General features: G+C 39.4%; 2 protein-coding genes across 5 annotated transcripts in view; one reads left to right on the top strand and one right to left on the bottom strand.

Annotated features, from left to right (window-relative positions):
* Positions 1 to 5,579, top strand: part of slc39a10 (solute carrier family 39 member 10) — a 33,863-nt gene extending 28,284 nt beyond the window's left edge. Inside the window, exons 9-10 of the mRNA XM_066640920.1 lie at positions 363 to 553; positions 2,275 to 5,579. Of these exons, the coding sequence (XP_066497017.1) occupies positions 363 to 553; positions 2,275 to 2,427 (344 nt within the window). The 3' untranslated portion in view covers positions 2,428 to 5,579. The remainder of the gene's footprint in view (positions 1 to 362; positions 554 to 2,274) is intronic.
* A 261-nt stretch (positions 5,580 to 5,840) lies between these two features.
* The window catches only part of dnah7 (dynein, axonemal, heavy chain 7), a 144,498-nt gene continuing 129,264 nt past the window's right edge, over positions 5,841 to 21,074 (bottom strand). For all 4 annotated transcript variants that reach the window (XM_066685892.1, XM_066685893.1, XM_066685894.1 and 1 more), the window contains 4 exons: positions 19,538 to 19,690; positions 15,184 to 15,361; positions 13,004 to 13,107; positions 5,841 to 6,150 (listed from right to left, as the gene is read on the bottom strand). In XM_066685892.1, the coding sequence (XP_066541989.1) occupies positions 5,944 to 6,150; positions 13,004 to 13,107; positions 15,184 to 15,361; positions 19,538 to 19,690 (642 nt within the window). In that variant the 3' untranslated portion in view covers positions 5,841 to 5,943. The remainder of the gene's footprint in view (positions 6,151 to 13,003; positions 13,108 to 15,183; positions 15,362 to 19,537; positions 19,691 to 21,074) is intronic.

Below are 21,074 nucleotides of genomic sequence, written 5' to 3'. Positions count from 1 at the left end.
GTCGCCCCCTCATTTTTCCTGAGACTGATAGATGTGCCGGCCGCATGCTAATGTTTTCAAAGCAGTAATTAGTGGGAAAGGAGGGCAGGAGACGGAGGGAATCTAGGCCGCTGGCTCAACTCCTGTTGGCTCTGGATCAAGAGCGTTTCCGTTAGGGCCACACTGTCTCTAGGGAGCTGAGACTGAGTGCCTGTTCAAGCAATTGTTGTTTTGGGATCATCGTTCACAATAATGTGTTTTGGAGATTAGTGCAGTGGCGTTGAGTACATACGTGAAACATGTTTGAAGGATTCTCCTTCATAATTTACTCTTGTGTTGTTTGGTTTGATGTATGACCTCCATGCCTTCATTTTTACCTCTAGGTGATTTTGCAGTGCTGCTGAAGGCTGGTATGTCCGTGAAGCAAGCCATTGTCTATAACCTCCTCTCTGCCCTCATGGCCTACTTTGGCATGTTGATCGGTACAGCTGTGGGCCAATACACGCACAACGTGACCAGCTGGATCTTTGCTATCACAGCCGGCATGTTCCTCTACGTAGCCTTGGTTGACATGGTGAGTGTTCTTAAAATAGATAAGGAGTAAACACTGACTTCAAATGACGGGTTACAAGATGGCAGCTTAGAGAGAGGAGCATCGAGAAGCTAGTGACTACACCCTACATCAAAGTGTATAAACACAACACAATACAGTACTGTGCAAACTTTCAGGCTCTTTATATTATTTAAAATATAAAAATCTTATATTCTCAGGTAAGTGTAGTATTTTATACAATTACAATAAATACAAAGATATACAGTAAAATTAAAACATTTTTGAGCTAGTGTAAAGAACAAACCACATCTTCTCCTTGACTATAAGGATATGTTAAATCAAGACCACGCTTGATTTAACATAATGAAGTATTTATTAACCTCTGTATTTGATGATAACCTCCAAAAATAATGGACTGCCACACACTGTAGAGCTGTGAAAAGGGTTAAACAAATACAGTGGAACCTCTACCTACGAACTTGATCCGTTCCGTGACCCGGTTCGCAAGTGGAAAAGTTTGTTTCTCGTGTCAATTTTCCCCATTTAAAATAATGGAAAAGCAATTAATGCGTTCCAGCCCTCACCCCGAAAATCACCCTTTTTGCACTGATATGTTTACAAAACTCTCAAAAAAAATACATGTAGCATTACTAAAAATAAAAAAAGTTGTAAGTGGTTACACATCGCTACCTTGAAGACGTGACGACTGGCTGGAGGAGTAACACAGGCACTGGCTGTATGACGGGAGGCGGGGGGTTGGTGGAATAACGGAGAGTAGGCGGGTGAATGTGGGGGGACGAAGCATAGATACGGCTTAACTTAGCATAAATTTCAATGTCTGCTATTTACACTAATGCTAAATTGCTAAAACTACAATTTGCTAATCTTAAAAGCTCACTCAAGTCTGGGCGCTGGGAGACTCGCCTATTGGGGTCAGTGGCCATTTCCAGCCGCCGGCGGAGGCCCGGGTTCGTTTGTAGAGTCAATATTCAAATGCCTGGTTCGTATCTTGGAAAGTTCGTTAGTGTAGGCGTTCGTTAGTAGAGGTTCCACTGTACTTTCACATGCAGAATATCACTACTTGCTGTGATATGACTTGTTTTATTTTAACATTAGTATTTTATTTATTTTCTTACAAAATGAATACTTACTGCCCAGATAAAATAACTTTTTTTTTCTCCCTCTCACAGTACTGTATGTCCAAAAGTTTGTAGATCCCTTTTAGTACTATGTGACTTTTGCTGTTACTTTATGCTTCTGTAATTGTGGACACAGATATTCAGTTGTGCAACACTGAGCATAAAAGCATTAGCCATTAGAATGGCACAGTGTGGTGAAGCAGCACATGCATTTTCTAGAGTGATCATGACAGCACCACATCCAGTATATTTGGGATAAGTTGGAGTGGCAGTTGTGATCCATGATCAGTACCTATCCTCATTGATACTGCCATGGCAGAATGCAAATGTTGCCATGTTGGCTTAGCAAGATCAGAGGCAGTACAGAGCGTGTCAGAGGTCACAAAGATAGAGCAGTGGTGTCTACTGTTCAGGAATGTACATTTGTCTACATTATACTAAATACGAAATGCAGCATAAATCTTGTATCGTTAGTTCTAAACCAGAAGCTTGGTTATAAAACAGAAAGCCATCTTGCCCTTAAATATCAATATTAAAGATTTTTATTTATATTTTGAGTGAAGTTTTCTCACCTTTGGTTAACGATTGGCCATCTCTCGCCAGCTGCCCGAGATGCTCCATGGTGACAGTGAAGATCACAAGCGCTGCCACTTGGGTCACTTTGTTCTGCAGAACCTGGGCATGCTCACCGGGTTCACCATCATGCTGCTCATCGCCATTTTTGAAGACCACATCGTACTGGACTTTGACTTCTAGCCAGATGCCGGGGACTGAAGTTATATTTGATTCTTGAGCTTTGCCCTTAATTGACTTGTCTTCATGGCGGCTGCCGTCCACCAAGCATGGCGCAAGTGTCCTCATGTCCTCATTTGTGTCTTTCTGATGGAGGGCTTTCAGTGGCTTACAGTGGACATATGCATTACAGGCAAAAAAGGTTTACATTTGATCCATTTTCACCTTTTGTGTCTCTGCTTCCTGTGAAACAGTAAAAATGTACAACTCAACAGAGATGGAGAACGTGAACACCAACATGGTGACCAGGTCTCTCTCTCTCTCTCTCTCTCTCTCTCTCTCTCTCTCTTTTTTCCATATTTAGATCCTGTCCTCCTTTTCAGAAATGTATCAGTGCATGTCCAGCACTTGTCTTAACATGGGCACGCGTAGACTTCTGTAAACAAATCAAAACGTGAACATATCGCTGTCCTGATATGAAAGTTCTCTTACAACTGAAGAATTATCCCTTTTAAAGTTGAGCCTTAAAACTGAATGAGGACGAGACCCGGGCAGAGATGCCTACTGCTGCCAATGAGTCAATTGAAGAATCAAAGTTCTGCGTCCAGTAGGCTTGTGTTTAGCCCTTTTTCGTTTGTAGTGACCTTGCAGCATGACCCACAGCCCCTTCATGACAAATAACTGTGATTTGTCCTACGGTGTTATGTCTTGTTGTTTGTCTTATCATAGTGGTGCTGAATTATTGATCACAGATCATAGAAATGGAAAACAATCCAGAAAAGGCCCCACAAGGGTTTTTTTTATTTTGTGTACAGTACTGGGAGACTGATGACAGCCATTTTGTGCCAGGCACAGATAAACACAGTTTTGGAACTTGATGCTCTTAGCCAGCGAGTGCTTTGCAGCAGCGGCTGCTTCGATTCACTTACATCTATTTTCATTTTCATCCTCCTGCATGTTCATGAGGAATGTCTTGAACATCACCTCGATTTCTTTTTCTGTTCATTTTCAGAATGAATCACTTTAAGCTTTAGTTTTTGGCCCTGGTCTGTGACGATTTAAGTATTACCCAAATGAAAGTACACAGTGTTATAGAAGTGAAATGAACTGATATTATAACTGAAGACTTGAACTATCTCCCAGCAATGTCAAGTTACCACTGTAGGATTGTACTGTTTTGCGTAGCTCTGAAGTATTTCATCAGTTAGGTAAAGTAGACCAGCAATTTATAAACACAGGATATCAGTAAACACAGGATATTTGTTTATTGGTGCTTTTCCACTGCATAGGTCCAGCTCGCCTCGGCTCGCTTTAAGCATGTCACCTTTCCACTAGCACAGCTCCCCCTAGTGAAATGGAGCTGGTGACGTCAAAAAAACCTCTAACAGGAGTTGCTGGCTTTGAAAACGATAAAGTTAGGCTCTGTTTACTCATCATGTATTCGTGTTGTTTTTGTTTTTTGGACTAAACGCGACTCTGCATCCCAGTTCTAACAGATCAGTTTTCCTTGTTGCAAGTTCATTGCCCATTGGTCCAAGGAGCATTTGAATCTCTTCAAAACATCTCGAGGTAAAGTTAGGAGCTACTGCTGTGAGTCTGATTAAAAAAAAAAATAAATAAACAAAAAAGCTGCTGTAAATTAAGAGATTTTACAAGCGGCAAGTTTTTGCTGGATTTGTATGAGGTCCACAATTCTTGGTTATTGACATGTCTCTCTGGCCAGTCAGCGCTCTGTAGGGTTTATACACGTCACAAGTTAATACATACTCGGCACGGTTGGAACCCTGCGTGAGCAGGAACTGAAAATACCAGATGTGGCCAGTGGAAAAGCAAAAAAGCAGAGCAGAGTAGAGTTGGGTAGGTTCCATGCAGTGGAAAAGTGCCTAATACTTACTTGATTTAATCTGTTGCATCAAATGGTACAGATTAATTAGTAATGACTTTCAGTACTTCTTTTTGGTATTATTTGTCTCATTACTTTTACAAGTGAGCAATGGAATAATGATTACTTTGTTGACAGCAGGTCGTGTTTCAACTAGAAGTTCTGCCAGTTTGAAAGATTTATTGTATTTGTTGTTAATGTGTTTTATAAAAGCAGTTATTAAAGCGTTCCAGATACAGCCTGTGGAAAGCTACTTTGAAAACCGTCAGACGATTTTTGAAGTAACTGTATAAAAATTGACAGTTTGCATTCTGCTTCTTTGAGATTCCAGGGATTTGTTGTTGAATGCATTTTTTGGAATTTTCTCTGACAATCTGAGATCCAGAAATCAGGCAGAGCCCTTTGAGAAGATTATTTTTTTTTAATGCTTTCGTCTAAATATTTTGCACTTGGATGTTAGACGTAGCATAAAGAACAGCACATCCTATTATTCCCTCTCTTGCAGAAACATTTAAAATTAGGCATTCCATTTTTTTAGACATTCCATTGGCTCTCTGCTGCTCGAGGCAGTGGGGCTATAGAGAGCGGAGGCTTATAAACGTGTGCGAACGTGCTTCTCATGTCACTGTGTGACGTTTGTTTATTCATTCCCATGTTCTGTCTCTTTCATTAAATGTGCTTCGTTTGATCAAACCCATGCATGAAGCATGAAGTAAATGCGTTTTTTTTTTTTTTCCTCCCCTTTTTTATTGGACTTGATGTTTGTCCGTGTTTGACTTCTTCTAGAGAAAAGCAGAAGATGGAAACACTTTAGTTTTAGTTTCACTCTTCATTTGTATTTTTAAAGTATAATTTCAGAGGTATGCTTTACTTTGGGGCATGACATGAATTCAGACTTCGCTGTAATGTGTCTTGAGATTTTGTAAAACAGCTCAGATCCCAGAGTCAGGAGTCGACTTAAACAGATGCTAAAGTAGTATCTACAAAATGTAAGAGCTACATGTGGTTTTGTACGTCCAGGAGAAAGAAAACACTCAACTGAAACTGTGGTAAAAATTAATCCTGTGCAATACATTCACATATTAACATTCTGGCAGATTTTATTGTTTGACCAAAAACATTGTGCCCCATCCACCTGAGGAGGAAAGAAATTTCAAAGTCCTGGTGCTTTTTTTTTTTTTTTTTTTTTTAAAAAGGGTGGGGGGAGCTGGGTGTATTAATGTTTTCACTGCATTTGCCATCATTGCTAAATGTCTGTGTGCATTTCCCTGTCAAGAGGAAAATAAAGTTTGCGAACAGCCCTTGCTGTGTGTTTGAGTGATTTCATTTAAGCTGTTAATCATTAAAGGGTTAAACCCTTAACTGGAGTTTGTAACTCTTTTGGCCTGACAGGTGTTAGATCGATTTTCATTATGAATTAAAAAAGAAAAATGTTTTTTTTAGAGGTAATTTTGTGAGGCAGCGTAATAAGCCCTGTGTTCTGCTCTCCGACTTTTATTTTTGACCCAGAAATAAAGGTGAATACAGACTGCTTTGCAGAAAGCTTTATTCCTGAGATTCTCTACATTTCAAAAATTTGAATTTCTGATAAAATGGGAAGATGCTACAACTACAACCTAAGTATGATGCATTTTATTGCAATAGTCCTGAAGAGTTCTTTACGAGTTCAGCTGGCACAGCAGGGCGACTCCGCGGCGGATCCAGTGCTCAGGTGAAACGCTGGAGTTGAGAGTCATGGAGATGACGTAGTTGGTTGAGTGACCCGTGGTGGACAGCGTGCCTCTTCTCTCACTGGTCTTGTACACGGGAGACATGTAGCACAGTCTCTGGCGAATATCCTGCTTCCTGATGGGCTTCAGCCAAATCTACAGAGATGAAGAATAATGGCCATTAGAGGTGAACGGCTCCTTATTTAACAAACATTAATAGTGAATAGTAATTGAAATTATTTTGGTAGTCCACTGAATATTTCAGCTGTCCCACTCTAAATATCTGTGATCCTACAGCTGAATATTTGGGCTGAGTTTGTTGATTTGTTTTTACGATTGCATAGATTTCATTTCCAAAACTGCTGTTTTTTCAGCCTTTCAAGCACATGTTAAAATATAAAAAAATATATAATACCTCAGCAAAGTGACTTTTCCATTTGAATTTCAGGGCATCTCCACCCAAACTTGACTGGAATATATCAGAAAAATAAAACCCCATACTTCAGCTTTAGGGTGTAGTAGGTTAAAACCATGGGTCAAAGAGTTCAGGACCTTAGTGTCAACCTAAGTAACCCCCAAACCTGAAACATGGGGCTCCGCCTTCACATATGTTCCAGTAGGGAAATTGTATAGTTTTGGGTGGACATAGACTGAAATCTACGCATATGATTATTTTTGGCTGAAAGTGGTCAAAATGTCTTGGTTTTTGTGAAAAGAAGAAGAGACAATTATCACTGAAAATAAGGATGAATTTGGCCTGAGTAGTCATTAAAAGAGCTTCTCGTTTCTGGCGCCCTCCTGTGGCGCTCAGCGGAAAAATAGGTAGCGCAATTAAATAAGTTTGGGTCCAGTAATTTTTCACTGTTTTGAACTGCAATGAAAATTAAACAGATTTATAACCGCTATAATGGGATTATCGAGAGCATAAAAGTCAAGAACTTCTCAAATATAGGTTAGAAACCTCCTTAAAACATGACTTCCTGCTCGATAACTAGCAGCACACAAGTACAATTTGTTATAACTGGTATAAAATATATGAAGTCATAATAATTTTGCATGTCTTATGGTTGCTTTAATGATGTAACATTACAGACGACAACCAAAGTGCCATGTGTAAGTATTTGCCAACATTTAATTACATTTTTTTTTTATTAAATATTTAAATTCTAAATTCCACCTTCAACTGTACAGCAATTCTCATGATAGGACTCTAGAATGTAACGGGGGGTAGACATCTTTACCACAGGTTAAGAACAGAACTTCCACTGGTTGTCAGTCTAGTGGCTTGTATAAGAATGTGTAGACTAAATGACTAACTGCTCATTTATGTTGTAATCTGAGACGTATTTAAACCATAGCTTCTGAACTGCCAGACGTGGGAGCAAACAAACGTGACAGCAGAAACCCTCCAACCAAACACACAGGGGTTGGACAATGAAACTGAAACACCTGTCATTATACTGTGGGAGGTTTCATGGCTAAATTGGAGCAGCCTGGTGGCCAATCTTCATTAATTGCACATTGCACCGGTAAGACCATGTGCATCCAATGGTTCAAACATTGTATCCTGAAGGCGGTGCCGTGTATGAGGAAGACAATGCACCAATACACACAGCAAGAACATGAAAGTGAAGTTGAACATCTCCCATGGCCTGCACAGTCACCAGATCTAAATATTATTGAGCCACTTTGGGGTGTTTTGGAGGAGCAAGTCAGGAAACGTTTTCCTCCACCAGCATCATGTAGTGACCTGGCCACTATCCTGCAAGAAGAATGGCTTAAAATCCCTCTGACCACTGTGCAGGACTTGTATATGTCATTCCCAAGACGAATTGATGCTGTACTGACCGCAAAAGGAGGCCCTACACCATACTAATAAATTATTGTGGTCTAAAACCAGGTGTTTCAGATTCATTGTCCAACCCCTGTAGGTTTGTACCTTTTATTCGTAGAAAATAAACATTAAATTCACAGTTGCGATACTAGTCCAAAAATCGCAGTAAGATATTTTTTCCCCTAAATCGCTCATTCCAAAAAGTGAGTTACAAAAACATCAGTGACAAGACTGAATGAATGGATGATGATGATTCCACTAGTGCAGAATAAGTGTCTTATTGTAGACCCCCAAAGAACTTTACACTTTTTGGAATATTAGGGAGTCACATCAAAGACCACAAGTGTGCAGAATTCATCTGAATGATGTGACTGCAGCCAGTCCCTGTCAGTACACTCTCCACGTCAGCAATTAGATAGAGATGAGACCAGAGGGAATGACTGGATGATTAGGAGGCCTACAGTGGCTGCAGTGGTAGATTGTACATCAGGGTAACAGCCAGAAACATCACAGAAATTCCGGTAGATCATTTATGACCTCAGAGAATCAGGAGTTGTGTTTTATATATTATGCAAAAAATTTGTGATCCTCCCCACCCCCTCCTCCCACCTAAGAGTTCTCCCACCCAAGTTCTTGCCAGGCCCAACCCTGCTCAGCTTAACTGTATTGATGTTCAGTTACTATGTCTGCTAAAGTTCAAGATGGCAGGCCATTTTCACAGGATGATGAAACAAGCTGCCACTCAGTGTGACACGGTATGTGTAGATGCTTTTTTTTTTGCACATTAAATAAAATCTGGATTCCTCCCCAAGGCAGGTTTCTTGTATTGACACCGAAGTCTGCTTGATGAACTCTGGACGTGAACCCAATCCCTCACTGTAATTACCACAATCAGGCAAACTAAGTCACTGAGCTCCTGAAAGTCTGAATATTTAAAGGGCAAGCTTGAGGAAATGTTAGGTCTGCTTTTTTAAACTGTCAAGCTTAATCTTAAATAGTTGTACTGGAACAAGCACGGCGTGCTAAACGAGAGAATTCTAATGATTAATTGGGTTGTATAAAAATTCACAGGATCTGATAAGGTTCCTCTGGCTTCTTGTTCGAGGTGTCCCTTGAGCTCTCGTCTATTCTGATGAGTGGAATATACAGATAACTCTATGTCATCTGAGTCAACTGAGGGAAAATTTGCCCTTGTGCCTTGGCCTTTAAAGTTACAAAACAGCAAGTGTGTGGGGACTGTTTTCTGTTAGCACAGGGAAAAAGATTCTAGATGTCAGCACATGAGTTCATGGACAATTTGGCCTGAAAACCAATCAGTGGAATTAAGTAATGAGATGGGAGTGTAGGCATTTTCATTTCAAACATTCTGCTCTTGTCAGGAATAAAAAAAAAAGGAAAAATAAATATTCCTGTAATAAGTTGCCCTGGAATTTCTGAATATTAAATAGCAGCTTATGCATAATTCATTGTGCATGTGCATGTACCGTGTTGCGATAGAGATGAAGATAAAATAATAAAACGTGTCTAGTGTTTTGTCTCACAGCACTTCCAAAGTGTGTCAAATGAGATATGGCTGAGAATCTTGCTTAATACTGCATGAATACAGTACTGGGTTAATGCACTATTCATACAGTAGGTTGTATGAAGATGTAATTAGCAAGTCCTCCGATGACTGGATGAAATAAAAACTGAAGGAACAAACTGCATCGGTGCAAGGTTTTTAATGCTTTCGGAAGCCCCCAGATAAAACTGAAAAGTGGGGAAACACAAAAGCTTGACGTGAGCGAGCTCTCTCCTGGGTCACGCCAGCCATAATTAATCACTCGGCTGCTTGTTGTTGGCGCGGCTGTCTTTGGGGTTTTTTGGCCATTGTGCAGAGATGAAAAGCTGCTGCCTCCCAGGAGCCGGGCGGCGAAATGTGGAGTCAGCTCAGACCCTCCACCGAGAAACCGACACCTCCTCCCTCATGTGCCGGGCTTGTGTCTGCGTTTAATCGGCTGCTCTGCCCACAATGAATGTCCCTCTCCACACGTGTAAAATGACAAAGGCTCAGGAAGACCCACACACCAACTCCTGAAAGTGAATGAAGTGAATAGACACACCGCTGTAGCATTTATAACTCCAGTCAGAAAGCCATATCAAATAACACCACCTCTCAAACGTCTGGTTCTTAGGCTACACTACGTGGCCAAAAGGTTGTGAATGCCTAGTCATCTCACTCGTTCTGGTGGGTACTAATAAGACGTCTCCCTTTTGCTGCAGTAACTGTACTTCAATACTCTTCTGGGATGATGTTGGGACATTTGCTGTGAAGATCTGAAGTCCTAACATTCAGCCAGGAGAACATATTCATGTTGGATGATCAGTTCTGGATCACAAATGCCATTTCAGCTCATCTCTCAGGTTTTGGATGGTGCTCCATCACTGAAGAGGATGAGCTTGGAGCATTCAGGCTCATGTGAAGCTGCTCAAGAGTCTCCCATTTTACTTCATCCGTTTCTTTTGATATTATACAACCATCAGTGGTTTAGTGCACACTAAAGTAGCCAAATGCACTGACTATAAATAGAGTTCACAAGGTCAAGCACTAGAATCGTTTGAAGATCATACGTTATATTGCCTATGACATGGGAAATCCTGTTAAAGCAGGATTAGTTGCTGGCATCGTATGGTGTTCCTGTCCAAGCAGGGAAATAAACCCTAGACTGCTGTTTTGAAGAGGAAAGTACAGTTAACGTCTACACCGACCACTTGACCCACACTACAAATCTAAATAGAATCAGCTCGATTGTTCTGAAGACAGGTGTCTCCTGGTGTGATGGACAGCTTCACCTGGACCTCAAGCGATTTTTTTTATTAAATACTTATCTGATCTACTGATCTACACTTTCAGCCCTCGCAAACATATACCAAATTTAATACATTTCATAACTGCATCTCCTCGGTGGCATGGTGGTGATACAGCTAGTCATAGCTCAAGGGTCTCTGTCACTGTCTGCGAGGAGTTTTGTGTATTCTCCTGATGTCTGTGTGGGTTTCCTCCAAGTGCTTCATTTTCCAGTTTCCCACAATCCAAAAAAGACATGGTAGTAGGGGGATTGATTATTAAAAAGTGTCCGTAGTTGTGTGTGATGCCCTGTGATGGACTGGTGCACCATCCGGGGTGTATTCCTGAGCCTTGTACACAATGATTTCCAGTAGACTTTGGACCAACCATGATCCTGGATTCCGAAAACCAGACATCATATGTACATATATTTGGTCCATCATTGCTTTTATTTAGTCCAAAAATCAATGCTGAAATTTGGGGCTAAATCCAGCCCAATATGAATATCTTTTTGGACCACATAGCACTTTTCAACCAAATATAGACTTAGAGGGATGTCTTTTTGTAGACGTATTTCACCTGCCGTTCATCAACCAAGTGTCATCATTGTTTAGGTGTCTGGCCAAGGCACATTTTCATTTTTTCAATGTGTTTTCAGTAACTGAACTTTTGCCTTGTCATCCATCCTGTACCATCATTATCATCATCATCTCTAGAGTCTTTTACCTTAGTGCCTCTATTTTGAACAGCTCCTTCACTTTATATATTATCCAATACAGTGCTCTTATTTTGGTTCCTTTGTGATATTAATTCATGCACAGACAGAAAGTCTATCTACTATTATACTGTAACTTGGTGCTTTTGGTTTAACAGTTTAACATGCTTTCTTTGATCCAACTGGATACTTGAGTCAAGTGGTCTTTTATTCATTCATTCATTCATTATCTGTAACCGCTTATCCAGTTCAGGGTCGCGGTGGGTCTAGAGCCTACATGGAATCATTGGGCGCAAGGCGGGAATACACCCTGGAGGGGGTGCCAGTCCTTCACAGGCCAACACAAACACACTCACATACATTCACTCTTCACTCACATACACTCATACACTATTACTAATGTTTAATAACATCTTGATGTCTGAATATTACAATCAGATTTAATTCTGACACAACTAACAATAACTAAGTAGAAAGAGTACAACTTCTTTTCCAAGGCTGTAATTTGAATAACGGTCTTGGGACTCATTATTACTATACCACATTTACCCAAAAAACACAGCTTTGGGCCGACCTTGCGCTATAAAAATAGTGATAAAACTGGAAATCAATATTTGCCACTGGCATCCCAATATATTGAAGTCTTATAATTAATCACACCTATAGACTGGATATATGACTCTTCAGCAGGGAGTCTCCAGATCTGCAGTTGCAGGTTTTACCTTCCATTAAAGCAGGATCACTAATGATGGTCCAGACTGAGACCAAGCAATTAAATTCTGCTGGTTTGAAGTAAAATCTTGCAGCCACAAAGGCCTTTCGTGAATAAAACTGTGTACAAATTCCACTGGGGAATGGGGTGTTTATGCTGAATGTGTTGTATTTTTGCCAAACAAACCCAGTTCCTAAACAATTGTGACAGTATGTGAAAATCAAAGTAGTGTTTTGTAAAGCCATGTTGGCCAATATTTGGAAGAAACAGTTAAAAAGACATTCATGATTTTCTCAACATATGGTACATGCTCAAAAAAGTAGGCATAAGGGCGATATTAGACTAGTAACGTTGTGAAATGCTCCAAAAGCCATTCTAAAACAGTGATGTAGCCAAGCGTCAGTTTAAAATCAGTCTTTTATGGCCAAGGTTGCTGTAAGAAAATGTATTTCACCCTCCAAAGTGCATTGTATCATAAGTAAAAAAATAAATAAAAAGAATATCTGGGGAAATTAGTATCAAGATCAAGAGGTAAAATATGACACAGAAGGCTCAGTTCTGTTGTACCTCTGAAGATTTTTATAATGGAAGAATGGCAAACTATTCAGCTTTCAAATCCTCAGTCCCCAAGTGATTACAAAGAGTTGATAAAACAAAAGATGATGTAACACACTTGTAAACATGCTCCTTTTCCCCACGGTGTGGGAACATGTTGCAGGCATTAAATCTGGAATGAGCTTATATTTACAAAACTCAGATGTTGTGTTTTTGTAATTAAATTGATTATATTAATCACTGCTTTCAGTTTTTAACTGGCACTTCACATACTCCTCCAACTCTTTTGGAAATGGGGTTTGAAATATAAAGTGTAGTTCTGCAAAACTTTCTCTGTCTGTAGCAGCGTAATAAACAATAAAATACCACAGGCATGGTGTCATGGAGGATCTTGGGATAAGACTCTGCAAGGAGCTTTGTCTTCCGGTCCCATCGAGCGCCGTCCAGGAACAAGCCACGAATGTAGACGCCTGAGAGAGAGACAAGGCGAGACGCACCGTGAGTTACACACACTTACAAACTCTAATCAATAATTTCAACCCCTTTACATACCCTTCAATTTAACAAAAAGTTCTCAAGCAGACATCCTTCTACAGCTCTAAATACTCCGTAAACACATGTTTTCAGGCCTTGCACTGACACACATGCACACGCACACACACATACACACTGTCTGAGCAGAGACGGGTGTGTCTGACTGGGACCCCCTCTGGAGAGAGGTTCATCATGCACTGATGAAAGAGCAGTGGGGGTCTGATGTAAAAGAGCGGTGGAATGTTGACTGTGATTGATCGCCTGTGGGCACGGCGAGGGGTTAATGGATCCTCTCTCCTTCTCTGTCCCTCACTCCCCTCCTCACTCCATTTTGTTATTTTTCATTTGTGCTTTATCCTGCCTTTATTCCTCTTTTATTCGTTGTTTCCTTCTCCTTGTTTTCTACCTTTTTTCTGCTTCCTGCTTTCAAATCTTCTCTGCCCTATAGCCAATCCAATATTCTCTCTCTCTTTCTCAAGAAGTTTTATTCGTATGACTGTTGTAAGACAGAGTTTACTGTTCTTCATCTTCACTGTTGTTACATAACCTTAGAAATAATGACTCTGGAGGAAGCAAACAGTTAACTTTTAGTATACATTAATTAATTAATTCATTCATTCATTATCTGTAACCGCTTATTCAGTTCATGGTCGCGGTGGGTCCTTCACAGGGCAGCACAGACACACACACACACACACACACACACCTACGGACACTTGAGTCGCCAATCCACCTACCAACATGTGTTTTTGGACTGTGGGAGGAAACCGGAGCACCTGGAGGAAACCCACGCGGACACGGGGCTGTGTGACTGCGACACTACCTGCTGCGCCACCGTGCCGCCCACTACATTAATTCAACTAGATTTTAATATTTGTTTATATTTCTCCAATATTGTAATTTTATAGAAGGAAAAAACCTTCTTAACTTTTAATGGAACTCAATGTAAAAAGATTTTATTCCAAGTAATTTGGAGCGTTAATTTATCAGTTGTGAACCAGCACCAAAAGCTATAAAATGGAAACCTTCAGTTCTAGTCTGACAACCAAAAGTTCTAATACTTTTGAGCCAAAATTCTTAACGCTTGAGCTGTGTTGTTCTTATATAGTAGCCAGCACTAAGGATTAGTATTATAGGCTATGTAGGTGCTAGTCTAGGGTAATGCCCCTAAAATAATATCATGATAATTCATGGTATATTGAACTCTCTCTCTCTCTCTCTCTCTCTCTCTCTCTCTCTATATATATATATATATATATATATATATATATATATATATATATATATTCATACATACATATCAAATGGTATTATATATTCAAAAATTATATAGTAAAAATATTTTACTACAAATGTACATGTTCAACATTCAGAAGAAGTACTTCACTGTGCCTAAAAGACTCATGTACAGAATGTATGCCATATTGCCGGTAAATGCATGATGTGATTCCATAAACAATCAGAATATCACTTATCACAATATAGATTTTTTTTATCGTTATAAAAATTATGGTATTATAATCGCAAAATGTATGGCACAGCCCTAGTGGACACCTGTTCATCCGACATTTCCTCTGAAATCAAAGGTAAATAACATGCAGTTTGTGCCTGTTTACTCTGTACCATGCTTTGTACTGAGCATGTTGTCCTTAGGCTCAGTGATCAGATGTTCAGCTCATCTCTTGTAATGGCATGCTTTTATAAGGAGATTCTACAAACTGTAATCAGTTAATTATATGTGCCTACAATTAGATGCAATTTATAATAATAACAATAAATTACTGACCACTCTAATGAGGAGGTCTCGTTTTACGTACATTAAAATGGCCAGAAAATGACCCATTCCATCTCTCCTGGTCAGCACTTTGTCCTCCTCTCAATGATATTTCACTTCTGGGTCAAGTAGTTTAGCAAATGCAGGGATGACTGCTCTACTGTGTACTCTACAACGTATTTATATCTGATACATTTGTATTTGACAGCAAAGGAGAAAATCTCTCTTGCTCTCTCACCGTCCTCAGGAGGTTGCTTGTACTCCTTGTCGTCCATGACCTCGAAGTCAAAGCCCAGCAGGTCTATGGGAATGGTGTGTTTGCGAGCATAGTTTTGCTGGCTTCCTGTCAGAAAAGCCTGGGTGAAGAAGAAACCCGACATCCAGAAGACCGCTGGCGTGCCGTCATCGTACCAGCTCTACAGACGTGTCAGAACAGCAGCAGGTGAATGTTAAACACTCCATGCATCACACACCATTACAATGTCAGACAGGGAGAGCTGAGTGCTTTGAATATTCTCCTTAAAATTATGTTTTAATCCACATCTCTTGAAGTTAATTACCCTTATGTGTTAAAACTTATATTTTTTCCCAAATAATTAAAGGAATAATCTGAAGGATATTTACTGTACTTAGTCATATAATGTCCAGGGTGTGTGATCATAGATTAAGGAAAGTGAAAGCTAAAACACTGCTGCCTCTCACAGCATTGCTATAGCAGTATATTCTCCTTGAGAAGTGCCCAGTCCGGAACGGAACTCTTATGATCCCGCCCTCCGAGGTCCTGCCTGTCATCCCTCACTCTGTCCAATCATTTTACAGTCCATCGTATGGCCAGGTCCACAAACAGTGACTCGCAGCCATTAAAATGACCAAGTGAACAGAGTTATGTTATATTTTAGCAGACCCAAAAAGCCCCAGTGGCCTTCTAAAACTCTCCATGACCAGAGACGGAGTAAAATGAGAGGAAATATTGGCCCTGTGTTTGAAAAGTGGAGGCAGACAAGCAGAAACACTACAGAACAGAGCCAGAGCTGCCAGTTTTCTCCTGAACAGGTAACAGCAAGATTGAATGGTGTAAATACCATTGTTTGTTTGTTTTAAAGAAATTGAGACAGATTCGTGTGTGTTTCTCCGTGGTGTGTGTGTGTGTGTAAACAAATTAAGGAGTAAGGATTGTGTTTGAAAAGCCTCGCGTATTCACCTATTTAAGGTGGAACAGCGAAATCAAGCTTGGTAGTACACAGCAAATATAAGCAGGTATATTTGCTGTAGGCAGTAGGTAGATGTTTTAGTGACGTTATTTACACTTGATCTTGTGTTTTAAATGGATAAAATGGGAAAACGAGTTTTTTTTTTAATATAAATAAGCCTAGCGCTAGCTTCAGCTCTTAAGGTGGAACAGAGAATTCAAGATGTTTGACTAACAAAATTGTGGATAAGATCTGCCTCCTAAACGACATTTATGGTGGAAAGGAAAATCGATAAGTAACACCAGCCTTGTTCACTTTTTTACGTAGGTAGATGTTTTAGTGAAATGATGATCACATTTCTGTGTAAATATGTTGATTATGGCACATTCCTCTTAGATATTATGGCCCAAGTTCTTAAACTCGTCTCAGTTGAGTTTTCCACAAACTGGCAACCCGCTCGAGCTTCACTTCTGGGGAAGAGGCAGACAGCTCTCCACTGTTTTGAAACTGTGTTATAGTTCCGATTTTAAACGCTTGGTGTCAGTATTACAGATTGCTCCTTTAATGTATTAATATTAAATCCCAAAAGATCTGAAAGTATGTCAGATCAGTTATTTCTCATATCAAAACACTCCACTGACTCCACTGTGTTAATATATAACAATTCTGTTCATGTCTCAACTACAGTACTCAGTAAACAGTAGTTTTTGTTAATTGTCCTGCCTTCTTTCAGCCTGGTTTACAGGCTTACGTAATAAAAATCTGGTGTATGAGACTCTAAATCGTATTTAACAATTCCATACAATAAGAATTTGTAGTCATCTCCAGACTAAAACGTGGCCACTGGCAAAACAACTTACAGCATTGAGGTGATTGCGCCAAGAGATCCATCAATGAATGTGTGTAAGCCACTCACTGTAAAGCAATAATCCCTCTAAAATAAACATCAAAAGGCTTACCTACAGACCTTATTACACCAGGATGTGTTCTGTACACATTGCGAAGTATTGAGTCAGATGGTGTGCATGTGATTTTTCTTGTGCTTCTTACTGAATGGTGGAATTCTTTGGACCAGCTGGCTGTTTTGTTTTGTGCTAATGCACTGCAGAACCCCTTGCGAGAACTCTGCTGCACTAATTTACACACCAACGATTAAGCAATTTCCTCTCAGGCTATTAAGACATCAAATCATATGGAAAACAAGCTGGCCACACGCCGATTTTCTCACGCTATTATTACATTATATAAAGCTATTACTTCTGAGTGATTAACAAATGGTTCGTATAAGTCATAAGGGCTACTAATTGATCCTTCAGAAAAGTAATTATTAAAACGACAGCTATAATGCCGTTGAAAGCCATTCTCCACTACAGGGAAATGTTGCTATTCCTGTCTCTGAGGCCTTGTGAGTAACAGACTAATACTTAGATCTATGTGTAAGTTGCATGCATTTAAACATAAAAATGCCAGTTGCTGGGTATCCTGATGTTAGTGATTATTGCACTTCTTACAAAATAATGAATTAATGATAATAACAAGATTAATTCAATGAATAAAAGTTTAGTAAATTAAAATACGTAATCACATCCGTTACAGGGAACATGCCATTTTTTTGCAAACTAAATGCAGAATTTCATATTTATTTGCTGAGATTAACAAAGGAGAAAAGAGAAATATAAATGTGCACAAGCCACATTTTATTAATTAATGTTTTTATTTATATTTGAATTTGGACATATAATTTAACACTTTTTAACCTTTATAATACCACTTAGAGACAAAATTAAGACCACTTTTTAAACATTGCAAAATGCCAAAAAACACAACCCCAATGCTGTGTTTACTGACTTTATTTTAAATACGCAATTCCTGTATTTACTGATGAACCATTATGTCAAAGTGCACTTTGTATTGATTGCCTTAAACTTTGATTAACTACAGTACAAAATTGAAGTTATTCAACCAGTTTTCTTTAAATGTACACCTCCCCATGCCTACAATAAGAGCAAGAGGTAAACGTAACTGAAAATGCTGCCATAAAAAATGCCATTGCATGTACTTAGTTCAGTCTGCTGTTAAAACAGTAAGTTTTTGCATAAAAAATCTCAAAACTGCAAAAATATCATAAAAACAAAATTTTATTTACTGTCTGTGGCATTTTTTATGACCTTTGGGAGACAGAATTTAAGACTTTTTAAAAATCCGTGGACACCCTGCAAACCAGCTCTATGGTCCGTGTCTGGAGGCAAACTCTGGAGACTTGTGCTGAAGTTGGTCAAACTGGCTTAAGTGCTCAAAGAGAAGAAGGTAGGAGATGGGATGGAGGAGAGGTAACTGGGACATGGTCCAGCTCCCAAAATTAAGCCATGTGGTAACTTCAATATAAATAGTTAAGAATTAAAATAAGATCCTAATCTGTGCTAGAAACAGATGCCAAAGTATTAGTTGGTAGCTAATCAGTTCAGAGTAATTTGCAAATTTACCCAAAGATTTAAGCCCTATCCGAGCCACCTAATTAATCTGTCTGTAACTAATTTAACATTGCTGTTTACTTGAATAAAAAAATGTACTCCAAAGCCAAGCTGTTCAAATGTTTTCGCTCTGTACAAGGATCAGAAATCTGGGTGGGATAATTATTTGAGCACTAATAACGTAAATTAAGCTTCCTGACCTCGAATATTCTGTGCTAGTTCAGGAATTTGCAAAATATTGTATAAGAGATCATTAATATAAAATACTTGAGAATGTGAGGAAAAATGGGCTTTGAGGTCTATGATTATGATAGTTACACTAATGCAATACAAAATTGTAATAACTGCTTGGAATAAAATTTTTACAAAGTTCAGACAAGTGTCACTCTCTAAACTCTTTGATCTACCAAGTTAAAAAACTAAGCACTTCCACTGAGGACATGAAGGATCAATTGGGAGCTATATAAAGTAGTCATATTAAATATCAGATACTTCTGGAAGTGGCCTGGCTTATGCCATCTTGTTGAAAAGACTACATTGCTTTATCATGGCAGTCTCTCCAAATTTAATCCTAAATGTATTTTCAAGGTAAAAATAATTTTATCACACCTGCCAAAATTTACTTTCATTTTACCTCCTCCAAATCTCAATTACTAACAGACATACTGCCCCCTTGAGGCCAGAAAGGCTGCTGAGGTGTGTGTAAATGTTGGTGTTTTTTGAAGGGTATCATTAGGTGTTGTCTCTGATGGATATTAAGTTTAAATAGAAAATGTTATTTGTTGATTTGGAGACTTGAAGGATGGGAGAATTAAAGTGGCAGTAAGGTGGTCAAATATAATTAGAGAACAAATGAAGTACTGATAGATTTGATGTTATACGTGATGCTGACGGTTTTTGTGTGATTTTCTGAACGAAACATTTGAAATACCTGCAAAAACATAAGCCTCTCCAAGAAGTCACTGATGTATCCTCCTAGTGGTTTGAGGCTGGGGTAAGACTTCTTCATCCACATGCCAGGAATACGACCCTTCAAAATACTTGTCACAACTTCTTCTAACTCGGCAGACATCACCACCAGCCCCTGCAGCAAAAGAATTGACAAAAGTGGCAAAAAAAAACTCTTGGACAACATATATATTGCAATTTCTTAGAGGCTGATGCTTAAGGGATGAATTTTAAATTGCATCATTTTTTTTTATTTCCATAAAAGCTTGATTTGTTGGGTCTGCTCACACAGAACACATAGCACACATAGAACACATTTATGACGTGCTAGGCCCATCCCTGTCGTTTAAAGCTTGTGTTAGATGATGCAACTTGGACACAAGTTTTTGTTTAGCTTTGATCACTGTGTATGCCATCCTGCCATAAACCCAGGCAGCTCAGTAACAAACGCTTGTATGACACACAAAATGTTTTCTCACATTATGCAACTGATTGTATGAAACCTCTTGAGAATATTCACAGGGCTCCCCTCAGGACTCAGGATATGCAGGAATGATGCAAGTTCTTTATGGTTAAGAAATGTACATTTCATAAACTGAAATTTAATTAGCTTATACAATATAGCCAAATGTTTGTGGACACCTGGTTATCTAATATATCTTCTAAACTTAAGGTGGCAGTGACGATCTCTGCTGTTCTAGGAAGGCTTCACACTAGATGTAAAAACACTGCTGAGAGGATTTGATTGCATTCAGGAAGAAATAAAAAGGAAAAATAATTAAAACAATTTGTTATACAGCCGTGTGTCATACAAGCATCGTGGATGTCTGTGTCCACTACTGGTTGTGTGTGTGTGTGCGCGTGTGTGTGTATATATTCATTCATTCATTGTCTGTAACCACGTATCCAGTTCAGGGTCACGGTGGGTCCAGAGCCTACCTGGAATCATTGGGCGCAAGGCGGGAATTCACCCTGGAGGGGGCGCCAGTCCTTCACAGACACACACATTCACTCACACACTCACACCTACGGAGAGTTTTCCACCTACCAACATGTTTTTTTGGACTGTGGAAGAAAACCAGAGCACCCGGAGGAAACCCACGCGGACACAGGGAGAACACACCAACTCCTCACAGACAGTCACCCGGAGCGGGAATCGAACCCACAACCTCCTGGCCCCTGGAGCTGTGTGACTGCAACACTACCTTCTGCGCCACTGTGCCGCCGCTATATACTGAACTTTTAAAGAAATCCTTTGCTAATCTGTATTTGTTTACTCATGTTTTCACAGATTTATGCATTTATGCTCATCTTATGTAAACACATGTTTTATCAAGCTCATAAAGCTGAATAAATGAGCCTCATGGGAGATCCGCTTGGTAGAGAAGCAAGCTTATTAACTTGTATTGGTAAGAACTGACACTGAAGTGTAATTTCATATGTAGTTGAGATCAAATTATTATAATCACACATGGTCTGCTGGAGAATTGCACTGCTGTCTTCATGCCTAAAAATGACTT

This window comes from Hoplias malabaricus, chromosome 12, assembly GCF_029633855.1.
Source record: "Hoplias malabaricus isolate fHopMal1 chromosome 12, fHopMal1.hap1, whole genome shotgun sequence".
In the NCBI taxonomy this organism is placed as follows: domain Eukaryota; kingdom Metazoa; phylum Chordata; class Actinopteri; order Characiformes; family Erythrinidae; genus Hoplias; species Hoplias malabaricus.
Note: the sequence above shows the minus strand (reverse complement) of the source record. Positions and strands in the feature narration are given on the sequence as shown.